The following is a 19,569-nucleotide window of genomic DNA, read 5'->3' on the forward strand; positions in this document are numbered from 1 at the left end:
GGAACTGTGCATCGAGTCGAAAATTTTCGAAGTGAACAGATATAACCAGATGAAATTTACAGATGACTTCAAGCACACCACCGTAACGATACTCCTAGACGCTGTAACGTAGACGGTTCGTGAAACTAGTTTACAGGCAAGAGTATCATATTTATTACGGAAAGTACGGTAGAAGTGCGTTTCTAGACTGACCAGAAGCCAGCGCAGCCGTCCTTCTTTCTGAGCATTCAACAAGTGCATGTCCCGATCCTCTAAAACTGAGGGATCGAGCGACGCCAGGTTGCCGAAGCACAGTTTTCTGATGTTTTGTCTCCGCTTAAAGAGGCAGCTCTCCACCTTTCAAGCGTACAGTACAAACCCACGCAAGACTGCAGTTAAATGCACTCTTCTGCGGGCTTAGAGGAACGCTTTTACAGGGAAAGCACAATTCCCGGGGAGCCACTGATCACTAAATGACAGATCGGCGAATCGCATATCTCCCGAAGCTTACGGCCCTTTCGTGAAGTCAGATTATGCGTATGGACATTCCAACACACATGTTCTGAGCGCATATTCTGTGTCCTGAAAACTTCTCCGGATAATTTTATTAAGGAGCAGCACTTAACAGAACGACACCGCAACGCGCCACTGGAAATCTTAGCATGTGGCACACACTTCTGAGCGTGGGCGGAGGAGGGGCAGCGCAGGCAAAGGCGCCTACCTCGGTTCCCTGGACCTTGAGCTTCATGTGGTCCTCCCGGGTGGTCTTGCCGTCCTTGCGCTTCTTCCAGCAGTAGCCATCACGCCGGTACCGGACCCGCTTGCGGCTGTACAGCAGCATCGATCCGCTCTTGGGCCTGCGCGGGGAGGCAGAAGGTGACGCCAACGAGTAACTAACCCAGCAAGACTTTTTTTTTTTTTTGGGCGGGGAATCGTTGCGACATGCCTGAATGCAGCATTGGAAAAATCTTGTGAGCATCACCTCATCACTAGTATTAGTGAGAACCTGGTCAAGAAGCGCGAGCGGACGTCAAAGGGTGAACAGGGTAAAAAAAAACAAAGATAAAGAAAAACAACCGACTGTGGTGATTCCCCTATATTCATGGGATTTCGAACAACCTGAATAAAGTGGCCAGCAGGTATTTATTTATTTATTTACATATACTGCAGGCCAATGTTTTGGCCCAAGCAGGATGGGCATACAAATTTAGAACACAAGAAGAACATATACAATGCGAGAAAGAACACATGGGAAACAACACATTTCTTAAAAGAACAACTATATGATAAAACTAATATTGGGAAATAAATGGCAACAACACATCTCATGTATGATAAGAATGCGAAATGCATGACAAATAACTCTTCTGGAAGGAAAACAGGATATGTTAAGTATGCAAAATATGGCTTTCTAGTCCTTTCACAAAGTCTTTGCTTTTAAAAATGTTGGGTGGTAAAGAATTCCATTCAGTGATCGTGCGGGGGAAAAACTATATTTAAATGTGTTAGTGCGAGCGAAGATTGGGGCTAAGGATTGTTCGTGATTATGCCGCGTTGTCCTTGTACTAGCATGTTTAACAGATTCTGGTATGGGTAACTTGATCTTTCTGGAAAGACCATTATAAGATCAATGTGGTGCTTTCAGCTCCTTGCAAGCTGTCGCGCGTTTGTACCTTGAACAAAGTAAGAATGGTTAGGCAGTGCAAAAAGAATCGCCAAATCCACGCCACTGAATGCACGGCTGATGTTGTGTACGTTGTGCTTCTAAGCTGCGGTCAGGAATATACCTGCCAGACAGGTCAGTGCTTTAATGAAAGAGTAAGGCAGAACAAGATTGCTATAATAAATGGCTATGGCAGCCACATGGCCACTCACTGCAAAAGCTGCAAATGCCGCCCGGTTTTGAAAACACTAAATTCATTGCAAGGTCTAAAGACAGATTAGAGCGTGAAATAACTGAAGCATATTACATAAAGCAGAGGGGCCATATCTGCATAAGCAAGCCATCTGTGTCGCTGTCAGGTGAAGATATTAGTTTGCTTAGTAGGTCTTTTTCAGCGTTAAAATCATTGCTTTGGTCCTTTTGGCAGGTGTATCTTTGTTAAATCACCCCTTGTATCTGATTTCCTTTTATCTTTTTGCGTGCTCGTGTGGTTATTAAGTGGTCTTTTCCATGAATAAACTTAGTTGGGAGTTGGTGCCAGTCCTGTCTTGTGTGTGTTGTCTCCGTCTTTTAGCGCCAGCACGCTTTTTGCGTAAACCATGTGAAGTAACCCCGTTGTTCGAGAATTTTTCAAGCGAGAATTTTTTCTGGGCTGCACAGTGAACTGACAACTGTGTCAACGGAGCAAAGAACTGCGCTGCTTGGCTTGATGGAGAGAGAAACAGGGGCACAAAAAATGGTACAGTTTTAACGAAGTTAAACCGAGTAGTACGAGCGAAAGCACTTGAGGCAACACCGCCTCAAAGGCAACCGCATGCGAAATCAAGGTCAAAGTTCAAAGTCAAAGGTCAAACGTCGAAGGTTGAGGCGACACACATACCTGTTTTCTAGCTTTGCTAGTGAAGTACAGCTTTCGCACTAAAACGGATCGCGCCTTAACGCTTATATTCTTTTTTTGTGCCCGACCAACTTCGTGACTTTCATCCGTATACTCATTCTGCCCGGTATAGGTCGCAGTTCCTGGCTGGGCTCGATTAAGGAGACTCAGCTTAAGTTGTTTTACAGGGAAGCAGCATAGTAAGCTGAGGCAATGGATACAGAGAGAGAGAGGGTTTTGCAGCGAAGTTAAACACACGGCGCGCGGCAAACAAGGTCAGGAGGGCGCATTTAACTATTAAAGGAGATGGCTAGCCCGTTTCTGCCTTTAATTCTGTCCCACTGTTTTTGATAGCCGAGTCCAACTATCCCGGCCTACAAATTTTATAGAGAGCCATTCGTACCCGCAGGAATTTCACTTCGTCTGCAGGAAACAGCCATCTCGCTTTTAACGTACCAGCTTTAGGGTTGCCGCTGTTATTCAGCCACGTTTACGACGTCAGCTTTTCCTTGATTCAAATGCAGCAGGCACTCGGGAACCGCGTCCTTGAGTGAAAGAACTGGCGAACTCTGCCCGTAAACACGAATAAAAAAAAAAGACAAGATTTTATGCCACCGTGAAAGAATCTCCTCCAGCCACGAAAACAAAAAAACAGAAAAGATGGAGAGACGGGGATGGGAAGAAAAAAAGAAAAACAAAAGACAGGAAAACCTGGTTACGTACAAGCTGATTATCTACTCCGTTAGAACACTGGTCTCCATTTCAACGAACGGTCTCCTTCAAGGGGGGGGGGGGGGGGGGGGGGGGGGCTCAAAAGAAATACGCGAAAGAAGAAAAGGTAACTTCCCGGGGTCTCGAGATTAAGGTCACCGCCATAGGAAAGGATGCAGGAAAGCAGGTTTGGCGTGTTTGTTCCAAAACGTGCTGTTGTCTCTACTGCCGATCCCACGACAAACAACAGCGGCGTGTGAGCGAGAACCGAAAGACCGTGCTAGTGCTGCGTACGCTTGATGCTCGGGCGCGCGAGGAACAAAGAGAGAAAAAAAAGACAGAGCGCAATAACAATAGGACGAGCGCCAACGCCTAGGTATACCTTGGATCACGCTGCCAGGATTCCCGCGCGTGACTGCTCCCTTTCTCTCCTCGTCCTCCTCCCCCTCGCGTTCATCCTCCTCTCACGAGAGCGGGTAACGTGACGCCGACGCATTCCTGATCTCGGAGACAAACAGCCGCGATGAAACCAGGGCGGCCGGGAGACCGAAGCATGGTCCGCAGTCAAACCGGCGGAGAAAACGTGCGGGGGCGGGACGGGAAGGGATGAAGGGAAGGGGTACCCAAACGCTGGGAACCGTTAGGGAAGAAGAAAAGAAAAAAAAATAAGAAGGGAGGGGTAAGTCTTCCGGGGATTCAGTTAAACGAATGCCGGCTGCCTACAGGATCAATAGCCGAATGCAAATGCTCGGCTTTTACGACGAGGTCCAGCTCTTCACTCCCCTTTCCCCTCTTCTTTTTATTGTTTTTTTTTGTTTCAGCTCGGTTCCCAAAGAGCGCGTACGAGAGTAGAATTTCGACCAGACCAGACGTGGCGCGCCAAACGGGCCAGTCCCGTGGAAGGAAAAAAAAAAAAAGAGAGGGAAACAGGAAATGAACAGCTCTAGAAGTTGGACAATATCACGCAACGAGAAGGGAAAAAAGATAAGTAAGTGAATACCAAGCGGTGCACCAGAGATAAGGGCAACGCAATCCCCAGAGCGAGCGGCTATACGATGGTGGCAACGGGGAGAAAGTTTGATCTTATTAAGCTTCTGATTAAACACTGAAAAAAAAAAAAAAAAAAATCGGAACCCGGTATTCCAGAAAACTGTGGATGACCGTTATACTCGGAGTCAATGCTAACTGCGACCTGTAAATTAAACAAATAAGACACCGGCGAAACAGTGGGAAAAGCAATTCACCGCGCAGTTCAAGGAATACAATAGCAAATAAAAAGAAACCTAGAAGGAACAGTTATTGGTATTTCGTATCCCTTCACGCCCGATTTTTTCCCAAACTACCATAACGAAAGAGACTGTGTAGTCTTAAAGCGTTAACAGAGCGCTCCCTACACTTCCTAAATGTGTGTTAAGGATCCCTTATTTATGATCCCTTTTCTCAACGACAGTGACACACAGAGCTCATTAGAGTTCGTTTTATTTTGTTCCCTATTGTGTGCTTATTGGACTGCCTAAGAATTATGGTTATGAAACAAACACTTAATTTTTCCTCATACCAAAGCATATTTTCCTGTTTTTATGCAATCCATCTCTTCTAGAAAAGAAGACAGCGTACCATGTCGATGTGATGAGGATTGCTGGTCACTGGCCAAAGTCAATAAAGATGGAAAGACGTTTCGGGAGCGCTACGGCTCCCTTGTTCACTATGAAGCAATCGGCGCACGGATCCGCTGGAAGATACTTACATTTCAGTTCTGTGCACCCAGTCGCTCACAAACGGTCTGTGGTTGTCTCCCTGATCAACCGTGCCAGACAAGTCTGCAGTAAAGATGGCAATCTAAAGAGCGAAATGAAAATAATAGAATCCGATCTGCGAAGAAACGGCTATCCTCTTTCCTTCATCAGGAACACCGAAAGAAGAATGCCAGCGAATCAGCCTGCCTCCGAAGAAACTGAGAGCAAAGAAAAACCAAAAGAAAAACGAGCTGCTGTCCCATACGTAGCGGGAATTAGCGAAGCGCTTGCACGTATTTTCCGCAAGCATGGTGTCAACATCGCGCACGTCCCCGCTGGCAAGGTACGAACAGAACTGGTGAATGTGAAGGACAGGCTCCCTCGTGAAAGGTTTCCAGGCGTAGTGTATGAAATTGACTGCGCCGATTGCTCATCAGTATATATTGGTGAGACAAAGGACTTTAGGAGACGCCTGAGTGAGCACCAGAACGACGTCCGAAACCAGAAAGTAACATCTAACGCCATCGCCGAGCATGTGCAAGAATCCGGCCACGAGATTAACTGGGATCAAGTAAAGATATTGACAACAGAAAAGAACACATCAGCACGGCAGAATCTTGAGTCGCTTATCATACAGACATCGTCTAACACACTAAACAGGAATGACGGGACTCTACATCCTATCTATGCTAAATCATTAAAAACGCTACTGAGTGCTACAAAAGGACGGATCCGTGCGCCGATTGCTTCATAGTGAACAAGGGAGCCGTAGCGCTCCCGAAACGTCTTTCCATCTTTATTGACTTTGGCCAGTGACCAGCAATCCTCATCACCATGATTCCTGACCAGACGGTATGCTGTCAAACCCTCGACTGTACCATGTCGATGTGTACAGTTCTAGTTCAGTAGCTTTCAGCATTGTGTAGATAATGTAGGGGGAAAACCAGCCTTCTATCATTTCTTGTTTTTCTAAAAGCGCGTACATTAAGGTTGAACACGAAAGCACATTTTATTTAATTTTTTTCTTGCACGAACATCACAAACTGAAACGTCTGTTCAGCAGCCACTAGCTATGTTGTCAGTACCAGCGTACATTTTAGGTTTTCGTTCTTATAGATCTGCTTCTGTGGCTGCCTTTGCGATCTGTTCTGCATCTCTAGTATTTTCGACGACGGTCTAACTCGTGCAACCAAGAAGTCTAAAAAGTGATATGGATATTACTTACGGTGGGATACACGTCTCTCAATAACTAAAGAGCCTAAGAGTAATAGTTATAAGTTGACTACTCAATATTGGTTAATCAGCCTACTACACGTCTACGTCTTAGGTGTTTTTTGATGAGCTACACTAATGCCAACGCTATGTCAAAAAAAAAAAAAAAACGCTCTTAAAGCTCGAAAAGCGTATCTTTAAAAACTGCAGAATATCTTAGGTGAAACTCGGGGTATAATAAAGACAAGGCACTTACTTCATCTATGACCAGAAAACTAACTACACTGATTTTCATTCTTAGTCTGGCTCGCAAACTTCATGCGCGTTTCACGAAGAAACACGCCACCAAAGAATGTCTGTGGACTATATTGAACGTTTTCTTTTTATGATTATTTTTTTTTGCTACCGACGGCACGTGCCCAGTGCAAAGTAATGGCACAAACCCAGCGCTTCATTTACTACATCGCTTCGCTCGTGACGTTATCTGCAAAGAAAAAAAAATGGTGCCTTGTATACACTCGGGGGAAAAAGAAGGCTGTTTGGGCTCACCGTCGATAACTCTTCGGTGACTTGGTCAGAGATCGTATTGCCAGTGACCGCTCTGTTAACATGCAGCCTGACCAAGCGAGCTTTCGCCGAACTACGAACAAACTAACCGACATACACCGTCCACTGATGACCCAGGAACAGTTCCGAGAAAGGGTGGCACGCTTTCGTGCTCAGGTCAATCCCGCCAACGTCCCTGCGTCCTCTCGTATCAATTCCATCTTTCTTTTCAGGCGCATTCAGCGTAGGTGTGTGACTTCGTCGTCCAATCACCCTCCCCCATGCCTGCTTCCTTACACCTCATTCTCCCCATCGAGGCCATCTCGTCAGCCTTCGTCGCATAAGCAGCCGTACGTCGACCGGCAGCAGCGAGGATGACTAATTCGTATTTGCATAATGAACTCGCGGCGCGCTCCGTAATGCGCGCAAATTCGACCCGTCGCTTCATGAGCGGTGCCTGAGTCTTGCCCTACTTTCGCGGCGCACAATAGCCTCCGTCCTCACCCAGCGGGAACGCGTTACCTTAAAAACAAAAAAGATACAAAAAAAAAACGAACAACGCTAGAGTCAGACAGGGGCCCCCGAGATGAGCCCAGGGCGCAAAAACTCGCCCGTAATTACGCTATGGAAACAAGAAGGCGTCACAGGGGCCCGCGCTGCTGAAGCCTAAGCGGGATGGGGGGCGGTGGGGCTTTACTCGGCCGCCTCGACCGCCACGGGAGCAGCAGCGCCTCGGTCTCCGCTGCCGCTCCTGATGACGGCTAACGAGGTTTCTCATTGAGCCCCCTCCCAGCAGCCGGACGGGCAATAAGGCCATAATCATCGTTTACGCAACGCAGGGAGATTGCTCACGCTTCGGATGCGCCCAGCGCGCATGCGCACACGAGATGAAAGGTGAAAAAAAAAAAAAGCGAGAACAGAACCGTGCCACCGAGGGAGATTTATACGAAGTATATCGCTACAACACGCGCCGCATGGGAAGCAACAGAGTAGAGGAGTAACGAGCCCAAAAAATAACAAAAAAAAGAACATAAAGATAGAGAGAGAGCGATAGAGAGAGGGAGAGAGAGAGAATGAGGGGTGGGAGAAGTGCGCCAGCAGTGTGTTCGGAAAAAAAGAAAAAAAAATGAGAGAGAAACAAGAAGCGAATGTAGGGCGGTCACTAAGTTCGCGTGGTCCGAGAAAATCCAATCACTCGCGAGTAATTAATTCCGTTTCAGCATTAGTAGCCAGCGCTGCGTCGGCCTGGTCGGCGTTTTAAAGTGATCCGGGGGGGCGAATGGGGGGAGGGGGGGGGGGGGGGGGAGTCATGAGCGCGAGCGCGCGCACCCGGGCAGTGAGTGGGTGTGGAGGGGAGCGTCAGTTCATTAGGAGAGCCCGCGCGCCTTTTGTGCGTATTGCCGCTGCCGGAAGAGCTATATCGCGGCCACAAGCGCACGCACGAAAAAAACTAAAAGAAAATAATTTGAAACAAAAAATAGAGAGAAACGAAAGAAGAAAAGTAAGCGAAAGGGCAGCGCGTCGCTTTCCACTTTCCTAGGAGAAAAAGTTTGGCCGCTGAACGCTAAATGATGACCCTCAGAGTAAGCGGCGGGGGGAGGGAGTCGAAGAGAGGATGCTCGCGTAACTGCCGAGTGGAAAATGAAGCAAGGCTGCTGCCGTCCAGCCTGGAGCAGATATCACTGTTGCGTTAAATGGCGGGATCAGCATTAACATTTACGCGCAGCAACGACGCCACGAGGCAAAGCGCACGGCTTTGTTCGCATTAGCCGACACAGCCCGCAAAAACAAGCCCCCCCCCCGTAATCACTTTAGCAGAACTTATAAGTGGCCGCGTAACCGCCGTAATATAAACCCGGAGGCGTATGCTCGGTTACATTGCCTGTATAGTCTGGGGCGGTGGTGAAAGTGGAGATGTGGGAGGCGTAATCAAGACCCGGCAAGCTACTTTAGCAGTAAGGCGTGCGCAGCAACGCCACACAACGCATGAAAATTTCAGGAACATTGTTCGCAATATGTAGCCTAATGAGTGAACGCAGACGGTTTGCCCGAAGGCAACAAGAAAAAAGCTCGCGAATAGCTGGAATCGCCCCTCGGCTTCTTTTTAATCATGCCGTCTCTGCTCTTCCGATGTCGGTTCAATTAGCTTCGCCGTTTGGGTCTGCGCAATGCGGCGCTTCTCCGTTGCAACAACCGACATTAACTCGGTCAGTTCATTACGAAATGGTCCGCGTTCTATCGGCGCTGCTTTTAGTCGAAGTAAAAAAGCCGAACGAAACTTGTAATGAAGGCAATTAAGACTCGCAAGAAAAAATTGAAAGAACTGCGGCGACCCGCATTGGAGCAATGCGAAAGCAAAACGTCCACATACTATATCGACGTGCGCGGCTATTCTGACGTCCACGTGCTATATCGACGTCCATGGCTATTTTGACGTCGAAGTGTAATTTTTGCGTGCAATTAATTAACTAATTAAAACCCACGAACCAAATTTTTCCCCGCAGCAAGATCTCACTACGCACTAACACAATCAAACTTTTGTGCATTTATCTTAAGTGGACGACACAATCGTGCTGACAAGTTTTGATGACGCGACATTCTAATGCATTCGCATTAAAAAAGACAAGACAAGCCTGAAGAATGAAGACAAGCCTTGCGCGTACCGAAGAGCTGGATAATACAACTGCAGCCCGAGACCTACTTCCACATGCTTAATTTTTAAGCAGCAGAAGCCGCAACAACGAAGACATTTTTTTTGTTAAATAATGAAGAACGTTCGAATATCGTATGAAGTACATATTCCGTGCCGTTTTCACGACGCTGGAATTCGATTCATATTCCTGACTACAAATTATGTACGTAATTAATGCAGAAACGATAGCCGTACTTCACTACACCCATCAATACATTTAGTTTTACTTCATTTCGCACATACATTACCCAGAAAGCACTTCATTAGGCCAACGGCGCTTTGACACAGTAAGAGTGCAAGAATTTATAACACATAGGAAAAAAAAAACGCCCCAAGGACGTACTGGAGCATCAGAAAAGTCACCGAAATTTTAGTCTCATTTGGCGTATGGGCGACCCAGCTGTCGACGCTGCTATATTACTGACGGGGTGGAACAGCAAGGTACTGTGTTGGCACGTGCAGCCCTTTGATGAGCAACCACTGGGAATAACATGCCGGTAAAAGAACCGCTGCCAAGCGATGCCAAGCGATATACATTTTGCGATGTTGCTAGTGTGTTGACGAAATTATACTATTAGATCTCCTTCTACTGCCCCCCTAATTCAGAGCTTCTTGCTAAAAAGAAAAAAATACACTTGTATGCGGTCAGCTTCCCAATTCCACATTCATATTCAAACAGAGCACTGCTCCACACATCTTTTAAGACGAATGCCTTTAAGCGCTCATACTCGCGGCCATGAGTCTGTCCGTCCGTCCAATACATCTGAAGTGAAAGTCCAGAAAAAAGATCCTAAAATATAGTGCACGGCGAGAATCAAACCACCATCCTTCCGTTCCATAGCCGAGCGTGCTAACCACTATGCTACGCCGACTTCCTACCGACGCATATGCAGTTCTCCTTGTCTAGCGTAAGGACGCTGGACAGCGTTGCGGGAAAGCTTTCCGCCTCATCGCATTTTAGATCACCAAAGTGCCCCCTCGAAATTTTTTAAAGCATAAGGCTGGCTTCAGCTAGACGGAGTTCTTTCGAGTAAGGCGTGTTTTTGAGCGCCAACTTATCATCAAAGAAAATGCACACAATCGCACGTAGTCTACACGTGCAGTGCGTATTTCTTTGCCTTCTAGTCCAATGTTCAGTTCGCTTCGAGCTCGAAAAAAAAAAAAACAAATAAAATGCCATACCCTAAAGATCTCCGCCGGGTCTGCCCCGGCAGGACATACGGCCGCAGATTCCCAAATAACTACCCCCACAAACGTTATCCGCACACGATGCCAGATCAAGAGCACGAGACGCAATCTAGCTCGCGAACCGTCTCGGAGCAGTCCAAGTGACACTGCCGAGGGGCTGCCCTTCTGCGAAGCCGAGCTCTACGCATCGCTCAGGAAGAGGGAGGAGAAGCAGCAGGAGCAAGTGAGCGGTATTCCGCCGAGACGGGCTGGAGCAGGACGTCCGGTGTCCGGCGATCTTTCTTCCTCAGCCACGAGTCGGATCGAGCTCTCACTGCCCCCGCACGGACGGCGCGCACGTCGGCGTCGCTTTCCGCTAATCTCCACGGCTGCGGAAGTGGGACGAACCGAAGCGCGTCTCTCATCGATCAGCACACGATACACACAACTCCCGGCACACGCCTCGGGGTAGTATACTGACGTGTACGACTCGGGAAAACGTCGCGTCGCGATGCAGCCCCCGGCAAAGGGAACAAGCCAGAAAGTGTAGAAAAAAATATAGTGAAATGAGAGCGTGTGGAACCGCCCAGGCAGCCCGCTCCAAGCGTCTAGGGGTCCCGATGACGTCAAGGCAAGAGTCAATTCCAGGAACCACGTCCATTTGAACCCATCGACTGCTTTCCCGTATTATATCCTTCAACCATTTTCTTTTATTATATCTTAAACGGCGCCATTTAAAGGTGAATAGTAGCACTTGATTTTTAATTATTTTCGTTATTTATAAATAATGTCAACCCTCATTTGAGGGCCATTACAGGGAGAAACAATGACGAAGAAAAAAAATGCACATACATGGTCTGTTCTGAGAGTAGTAGGATTCATTTTTTTTTAAACAAAATTTATTCAAGAGAATAGTACAAACGATTACAATTTTTCAAGGTAGCACCCTTCCGCACCTACACGCTGCTGCCAATGAGTTTTACAGTTTTCGTGCGCCTCCAGGAAGGCCTGGACCGGAATGCTGTTTAGCTCCCTCGTCAAGGCCTGCTGAACCACCTCTACCGATCCGTGATGTTTCCCCTCGAGCGTCGATTTTATTCTCGGGAATAGAAAAAAGTCTGGCGGGACCAAGTCGAGGCTCTAGGGGGGCTAAGGCAGGTTGCCGCCTTGTGCTGGGAAAAAATCGGGGTCCTCATTCACATGATGAAGAAGATCCTACCGGTTGGCCTTTTCCTCCTCTGACAACACTCCCGGCACCAACTTCGCGCACGCTTTCCTCACGGATAAGTTTTCTGTCACGATCTCAAAAACTTGGGTTTGAGGAATGCTCAAGTCATCATAAATCATTATGATACTCATTCTACGATCACTGTTAAGTAAATGTTCCACTCGCTACACATTTTCCTTGTCTTGCTGGTCGAAGGGCGTCTGGAGTGGTCGTCTTCCTCCACTCTTTCCTTACCTTCTCGGAAAAGCTTGTGTCACTCAAAAACACCTGATCTACCCATGGAAGCGTCACCGTAGGCCTCCTTAATCATGTTGTTAGTCTCTTTGCCCGTTTTACCGAGATTTACTCAAAATTTGATCGTGTATCGCTGATCCAGTAAACGCTCGACGATCCTGCGTGACGAGACGTTTCGACAGGGGTTCGCAGTACAAGCGACCTCCTCTCTTCAACAGCCGAGAGCCGACTGCCGATTTTCCCCAGCATTCCCAATATCCCCCTTCAGCGATCCTGCATGCGCAGACCGACTCTGGTCCGCCCGTTCGCCCAGGAAAAAACCAGTCCTACTACTTCAGAACAGACCCTGTATGTGCAAGAACGAACAAGACTCTTCGATCATACAATACTAGAGAGCATAAAAAGGCAACACAATTTAAATTTTTTTTTGTAATCGGCCAAGCAGTTTCGAGAGCTGCTTGCTGCCAATACCGCGTCACCTTGTCAGATTATCAGTGTCTGCTAGAGATTACTGTAAGCATGTAGCCTATAATTCTAGCTCGATTGATTTGAAAATACATAATTAAAACGGAGAACGAGAGAAAATCTCAGCGAACGCGACCATTGGCTCTTCGATGACGGAGAGAACGCTGAAAGAGAACAATGTAACTCGGGACAAAGAGACGTTTCACAAGGCTGAAAGCAAACTGAGGCACGCCACATATAGTATTCTAATACAGCGGCTGCCGTTAATACACGCAAAGAAACGGGGAAAAAAACGGAGGAATACTCACCGAATCTTCACCTCCCGGGATAACCACTCCTCGTGCCTGTCGAAGCTGATAAGGATGGCGGCGATTTCCTGGACGAAAAATGGGAAAGGGAAAGACAATTTAGACACTTGTTTGTGTCAGCTGCTAGAAGCTGAACACTACATTTTTCGCTATGTTCTGGTGTACATAGGGTAATTTCAGCCCGTTCCTTTACTTTTTTTTTCATGAATGAAAGTACAGCGGGCGACTCGGCAACCAGTCATAGGGGAACGATAGGCCTAAGCCTAACGTTGCGCCCATGCATCGTTAAGCCCATGCAGGTGCAAGGCATGGAAAACAAATAGGAGCGCGAATATGCAATAAAAAAAAATTGCGAGTACTTTGGTGCGCACAGAGTACAATTTTCTCAAGACGTAATCCAGTTTTTTTTTTTTTTTAACGTGCAGGCTGTCAAATCACACAGCGCGTTATCAGAATGGGCGGTGGTTATGTACATTAACGATCGCTCAAAAAGAGCACCACCTCGAGAAGAGCGATACCTTTCAATTTAGCGCACACATTTAGATCACAGGAAAAAAAAAAAAACGAATTACGACGAAAATGCGTAAGGTGGCAAGTTACAGGCTGGCTGGTACGAGTTGATGTTAGTCGGTAATGCGACGGAAACTCTTATAGGGTGGTTCTAGTCTCGCCACCCAGGAGAGAGGAACGTCTTTTTCACGGCTGTAACTGCATACGGCACTGACACCTCTAAAACGAAAACGAAGAAAAAGAAAGAACCGGAATATGACTGATTCAAGCGAACAAAATATTAAAGAGCCCGGATAATCCTCTCTTTCTACAAACGACAGCATAGACAAATCTGCTGGACGTACAGTCTAAACAGAAAGGGGTAGAAAGAGAGTAAAGAAGCGCATTGCCTTTTATAAAAGGGAGTGCGCTAGAGGACAACTTTACTCCCTTTTCACTTGCATATAGGAGTATTCGTGTTTAGAGTGCAGCATATTGCGGACAACGAGTGAGCGAACACGCAAATCTCTACGCGGAGGCGACAGCAATCCAACTCCTCAAGCAACGCAGGCGGCTACAACAACAACGCTGACAGAGTTCCTTACAAGAAATGGAGGTTACAGAACACATTCGTTAGCATTATATAAATTTTCAATCCGTCTTTGTTGGCCTTCCGCAAAAAAAGTGAAGATACTGGACAAGAATGCTTTCGTAAGGCTGCCGCAAAAGACGCTGAGGGGGGGGGGGGAGGGGGGGGGGGGGGGGGGGAGGGGGGGGGGGGAGGGGGGGGGGAGGGGGGGGGGACTCACACGCGCATTCGCCGCGACAGCAGACTCGGTCCCAAGGCCGTTGCGCCGAAAAGGAAAACAGACTCGCTAGATGGAAGCGCTTACACGTTCCGCGTCGGCGGTTCAGTCTTGAGGAGACAACAACCGGAAGCCTCGCATGGAATTGCCCGGAAAAGCGGAACGCGTCAGCAACAAGAGAAAGCCCCGCGCTGGTGCCGGAGCTTTTCGCTGTCGCCGACTCGGCGCCTATACGCGACGGTTGGCTGAGTTGTTAAAAACTCGGCAGTCGCGCGTCTACCAGCATTAGCGCCAGCGGACGTTCTACGCAGCTCGCCACTTGGTGACAGTTGCCGTCGCCAGGGTGTGCTGTTACTTGTCTGCGAGACAAGCTGCCGTCTTATTTCTCCGATAAGTTAAGAGAGACGAGGCGGCAAAAAAAAAAAAGTAAGTCCGTACATGCAACGCTGCGCTTAAGGGGACTCGAGTTTCGAACGAAGCGTAGTACGTAGCCCGACCGCATGCATAATTTGTTGCTCACCGCCTGCGCGCACTATATTCTAAATACATAACACGAGGCGCATGCGCGAACAGGCCGGGTTGAATGACTACTCGCGTTGAGAATGCACGCGGATGCCAAAGCTGCCAACGCCTGTGAGCCATACGCGTAGGAGGACGTAGAGGAGTCCATCTTTTCAGAACTATAGGAAAACAAGCCGTCGTAGTGACGAAATATGAATAGAGGTGAATTTTTTTTTGTATTACAACGCAGTGTGTTCCCCGAGGCACGAAGGGGCCTTGTGTCGAAAGCTCGAGGCCTCCGGCAGTAGCGGGCCGACCGATGTGCGCCGCATCGTTCCACGACATCATCCCCAGGAAATGGAGTTCTGTAAGCCGCCAACGTTGCGGTAAATTGATCGCACCCTATTCAAATGTATTAGACCAAAGGTCCAGCTGCTGACGCTGAAGCACCAATTCCCTCCAGGCTGCGAGGAGCGCGGCGCGAGACTGTACTGAAAACTATTTGCGAAGTGCCCGCTGGGTATGGCTGCATACCGAGTGACCAGTGCGCGGACGTGCCCCCCCCCCCCCCCCCCTTCCTCCCCCCCTCCCCCGGAGTGAATGTCGAAAGTTGTTTCGCAAGCTTAACATATCAATACTCGCAGCCGCGCTTATTGAGACACAGAGAGAGCAAAGCCAGTTGGCGACATTAAAGACTATATACCTGGTGTTTCAGCGAACACTTTCAAAAATTTTCAAAAGTAGGCTTTTTGGGATAAAAATATGGCTTTTGCGGCATATTATTAAGTGTTGGCGGACACCAGAAGACCGGTGAATCGTCTTAAGCAGACAGCCGGTTAACTAATTTTTAATAATTAACTTTTTAACTAGTAGTGTTAGGCGCCTAGCTGCAATCAGAGATATGTAGCCGGTCGTTAGTAATAGCCATACGAGTTTTTAGAATTTCGAAAACGCGATTACCCTCGGCGCTGTGGCTCGACAAAATTTGGTTTTCGACTAGTTACGCGCACTGGAAAGGTTGCTTTGCCCGCATGCTTTCGAGAACGCATGTATTTTCGCACGATGCAGCCAGACTTTGTCGATCCAGAGCGGCGAGGATAATTGCGTTTTCGAAATTCCAAAAACTGATATGGTTATTACTACAGGCCGGCTACAAATATCTGATTGCAACTAGGAGCCTCACGCTACTAGTTAAAGAGTTAATTATTAAAAATTAGTCAACCAGCCGACTACTTAAGACGATTCACCGGTTTTTTGGTGTCCGCGAACATTGGAAATACTATGCCGCAAAAGCCATATTTTTACCCCAAAAAGCCTACTTTTGAAAATTTTTGTAAGTGTTCGCTAAAACATCCGGTATAGTCAGCTCGGTTCCGCTGACTGACAGTACGAACCCGTTTTTATGCCGAAGGGCAGCTTTAGAAAGAACGCTCGAGGGGGGCTAGGTGCTGAAAGCAGGCGCAATGCTACAGAACTTGGTGTAACACGTAGCACTAGGGCAACAGCCAGCAAGTTGCCGCCAAAAAGGACCCCCCCCCCTTCCTCCCTATTCCTTTTCTTCCAGCTGAGAAACTGCCATATGACAGAGAGGCCAACCTATACAAGCGTTTACTGGTTGCGCAATGTTGTGAACTGACAGCTTTACTATCATCGCTTGAGTACTGTGGTGGCTTGGCGGCTCAGAACGTGTCCACGGCAGGGGTTGGAAACTTCCTACATATACCGTTCTCTAGCCTATTCAAACGTCAGCGCCAATTCCTCCCACAGCGGTCGGAGTAAAGCCAACTGGAGCGTCTTATCGTTGTTATGGTAACAGTATAGCCTTGCCGCACAGACTATGTTCGCCTCTATCCTTCAAGTAACACAGCACTCGTCTTGGATATGAGGTTCCGTACTCGTTTCCTACGAGAAATTCCTGGCTTCGTGTCCGGTCCTTGGAACTTCTTTTTTTTTTTCTGTTTGTGCGACGCAGAAAGACCACGCACACAAAGTTGAAATCGCTCACTGCGGCCAGCAACGATATCGAATTAAAAGTGCTGTAGGTTTCGTACTCTCTGTGAATCCATCACATAGCCGCGAGAAAAGGAACGAAAGGAGAATAAAATAAGGGCACAGAAAGAAGTACTAAGCCAGCGCTCGTCTAAAAAAATAAAATAAAAAAGGACGTGCACTACGCAGTCAGAGAAAAAGAGAGCTTGGTCGGGTTGTCCGTTTCGTTTATTCACGCAGTAGTTTTGTATTGCGAAATGGAGACATTAGTCGTGCACCCCTCGCACTACGCCTTCCGACGTGCCGTTGGAAACTGAGGACGATGGCCGTAATGTGGAGTTATGTGCCGGCAACTTCGGCTACGACGGCGTTAACACCAATGTGAAAGTCAGTAGGCGGTTGCAACTTTTAAGAAGGCGCTACCGGGAATAAACTATGTAGTGCCCCCACTTCTGCCTCATACCTTACACGTTTCATGGCGGTTTGGCTCTATTCGTCATTTAATTTTTTTTTTTTTTTGCAAAGGGAAGAAGAAACTCTGCGTAAATTTCGAGAAAACGAGACATTGAGTGATAACCCGTATGCAAGTTATAACGAGCTCCTACATAGCCCTCAAAAACGACGAAAAGAACATCTGGGTCAGTTGAAATACAAGCAGACGTGGAAGCATCGCATAAACAGGGCGCGGAGCATGTGCTTACGTATGTAAGCTAACAGACATCTGCAGAAGCAGCGCCGCAAAAGAAAGTTCTCCGCAAGATGAGTGAAAGAGCACCAATCTGAGAGGGCGTCAAGCAAGAAGGAGTTTTTTGTTTGTTATTTATTTATTTCATGCATACAAGAGATATTCACAGGATTGAATTTGAAAGAACTAGCCGTAAGAGCAACCCAGTAACCGGTGACTTGCTGACGGCGTCGTCCTGCTGAGTACGCAATTGAGGGCATGAATTGGAGGGCGTGATTGAGGACTCAACAAGAGAAGCTCAAGGACAGGTTTAAACATGAATGCGAAGAAAGCTAAAATAACGTTCAACCATGGCTAAAAAGGAACAACAGTTCGCTATACACATCAATGTACTGAGAATAACAGAGAGCACCTCTGTCCAGCCCAAACAGTGACCGCAGATTCGGACCATACTAACACACGCACACAACTACGATTAAAATGAAAACGGGTTTGAGAGCATTTGGCAGGGGCTCTGAAGTTATGAACACAGCTTAGCAATACCGCTCAAATGAAATGTATGCAGCGGTTTTATCCTGCTATACTCAGCTACAACTCAAGAACGAAGCGGAAAACACCACTCAAAGGAGGCCCTCCAACATATGGCGTCGAATGATTGTCATGACGTCAAGGTTAATCCGCGGAGGCACCTGACAGCCACATGGAATGCCACGCTAAAGGATTAATCACGATGTCGTAACAAATGGTCGACGCCATGGGCTGGAGAGCTTTCTTTGAGGGCTGTTTTCAGTTTTCGTTCTTGAGTTGTATTAGAGTGTAGTATAGGCCTGTAACATGGAGGCGAACGAGAAAGCTTGAAATCAGATTGGGAACAGCGTGGCGATCAAAGGAAAGGAACGGAAGTGACCGAGGAAGAGATAGCACAAGAGTAGCTTTGATTAAAAAATATAGCCGAAGGTATACGTAATGCAGGAAACAGGTAAATGATGACCCGTTAGGGTAACAGATTGGATGGTAATGTACAGTCGGCTGCGCCGAACGTAGCCGGGCAGATGATATTTGAGAATCTACGCCGACAAAGCGGCCGCGAATGGGATGGGATAGGACTAATTGAAAATCAGTGTAAGAGGATTTGTGCTCCGGTGGAAACATCCCGGCTACTGCAGCTGCTGTTGCTCGGATGATGACGATTCAAATTTTAAACACCGCAGATCGTCGAGCCCCCTGTAGCAGTCAGTATACTTACTCAGAGCGCGGCTCGAAAGTTATTGAGTGTGAGCTCTACAGATACGTAATTGCACAACGCGCTGGTATGCACGTGCCTTAATTTTCGAAAATTGCTCACAGCAGTTGACTGGATATTGAGCAGTTGACAGCAGTTGACTGGCAGTGTGTTATGCAACCGGAATAATCAAAGAACCGCTCGCGAGACACCGAGTAAAACGACAAAAAAGAAATCAGTGAGGAAAAGAGGTTGACGTTGCATCACATACACGACTGCACCTTTAAGGTCGCCGTGGCAACGAGGGAGCGCTAAAAGAGAAAGTCGAAGGCGAGGAAATTATCGCCCTTTATGAATCCCCCAAGATAGATAGGCGGCCTCTTGCCGCGAGTTTCAGCGCGCACCGGTGCGGGGGTGTTCGCTCTGGCGACCGAATAATAAGCGCTCGCGTAGATAAGCTTCCCGCGATTCACGCGCACATCGCCGTTATGCGAGGACGCCCGAGATAGATAAATAAGGCACGCACTAAGAACAACGCAGCAATAAGGCAACAACGCCATCGGAAACTTTCCGGTGGCTTGGCGTGGCCTTCGCGTGGCTTTTGTGCGAACGAGAGGCGAGGCGAACGCATTTTAGGCGCGGGGGCTTACGTGCGCGTTTCAATAGGCCTAATCTTCGCCGCGTTCCGGCACGCTGTAAAGCGAATAACGCCGCCAAGCCTGGGTTTTCTGGCCTTCCCGTCAGAAGAAGGTCCTCGCGTAGTTTAGGACGTCCGTCATTCTTTTTCGCTGTAAACTATCACGTGGTGCGTGTGCTCACGTTTAATCGTCTCCGGACGCTCACAAATTGGACTAATTTTCTCTCTTTAACCGCGTAGTAATAGTTAATTTTCCTCTGCCAGATTTTTACTTTTTTTTTTGCGAGACAGGGTCCAGTAACAGCGAAAACCTGAAAGTTAACTCTTACTCCAAAATTTCATCGCGTGGGCCTTACAGGGCTAATATGATTTTTCAAATAACATTCTCCCCCCCCACCCTAAGATGGAGATTCCGATGCGCC

The 19,569-nt window shown here is 47.7% G+C and overlaps 1 protein-coding gene across 11 annotated transcripts in view; it reads right to left on the minus strand.

Annotated features, from left to right (window-relative positions):
• The window catches only part of Camta (Calmodulin-binding transcription activator), a 469,187-nt gene that overhangs the window by 68,832 nt on the left and 380,786 nt on the right, over nucleotides 1-19,569 (minus strand). For all 11 annotated transcript variants that reach the window (XM_089574641.1, XM_089574637.1, XM_089574635.1 and 8 more), the window contains 2 exons: nucleotides 12,819-12,886; nucleotides 701-836 (listed from right to left, as the gene is read on the minus strand). In XM_089574641.1, the coding sequence (XP_089430767.1) occupies nucleotides 701-836; nucleotides 12,819-12,886 (204 nt within the window). The remainder of the gene's footprint in view (nucleotides 1-700; nucleotides 837-12,818; nucleotides 12,887-19,569) is intronic.

This window comes from Amblyomma mixtum, chromosome 2 (genome assembly GCF_055824585.1).
Source record: "Amblyomma mixtum isolate Tamu chromosome 2, ASM5582458v1, whole genome shotgun sequence".
Classification (NCBI taxonomy): Eukaryota; Metazoa; Arthropoda; class Arachnida; order Ixodida; family Ixodidae; genus Amblyomma; species Amblyomma mixtum.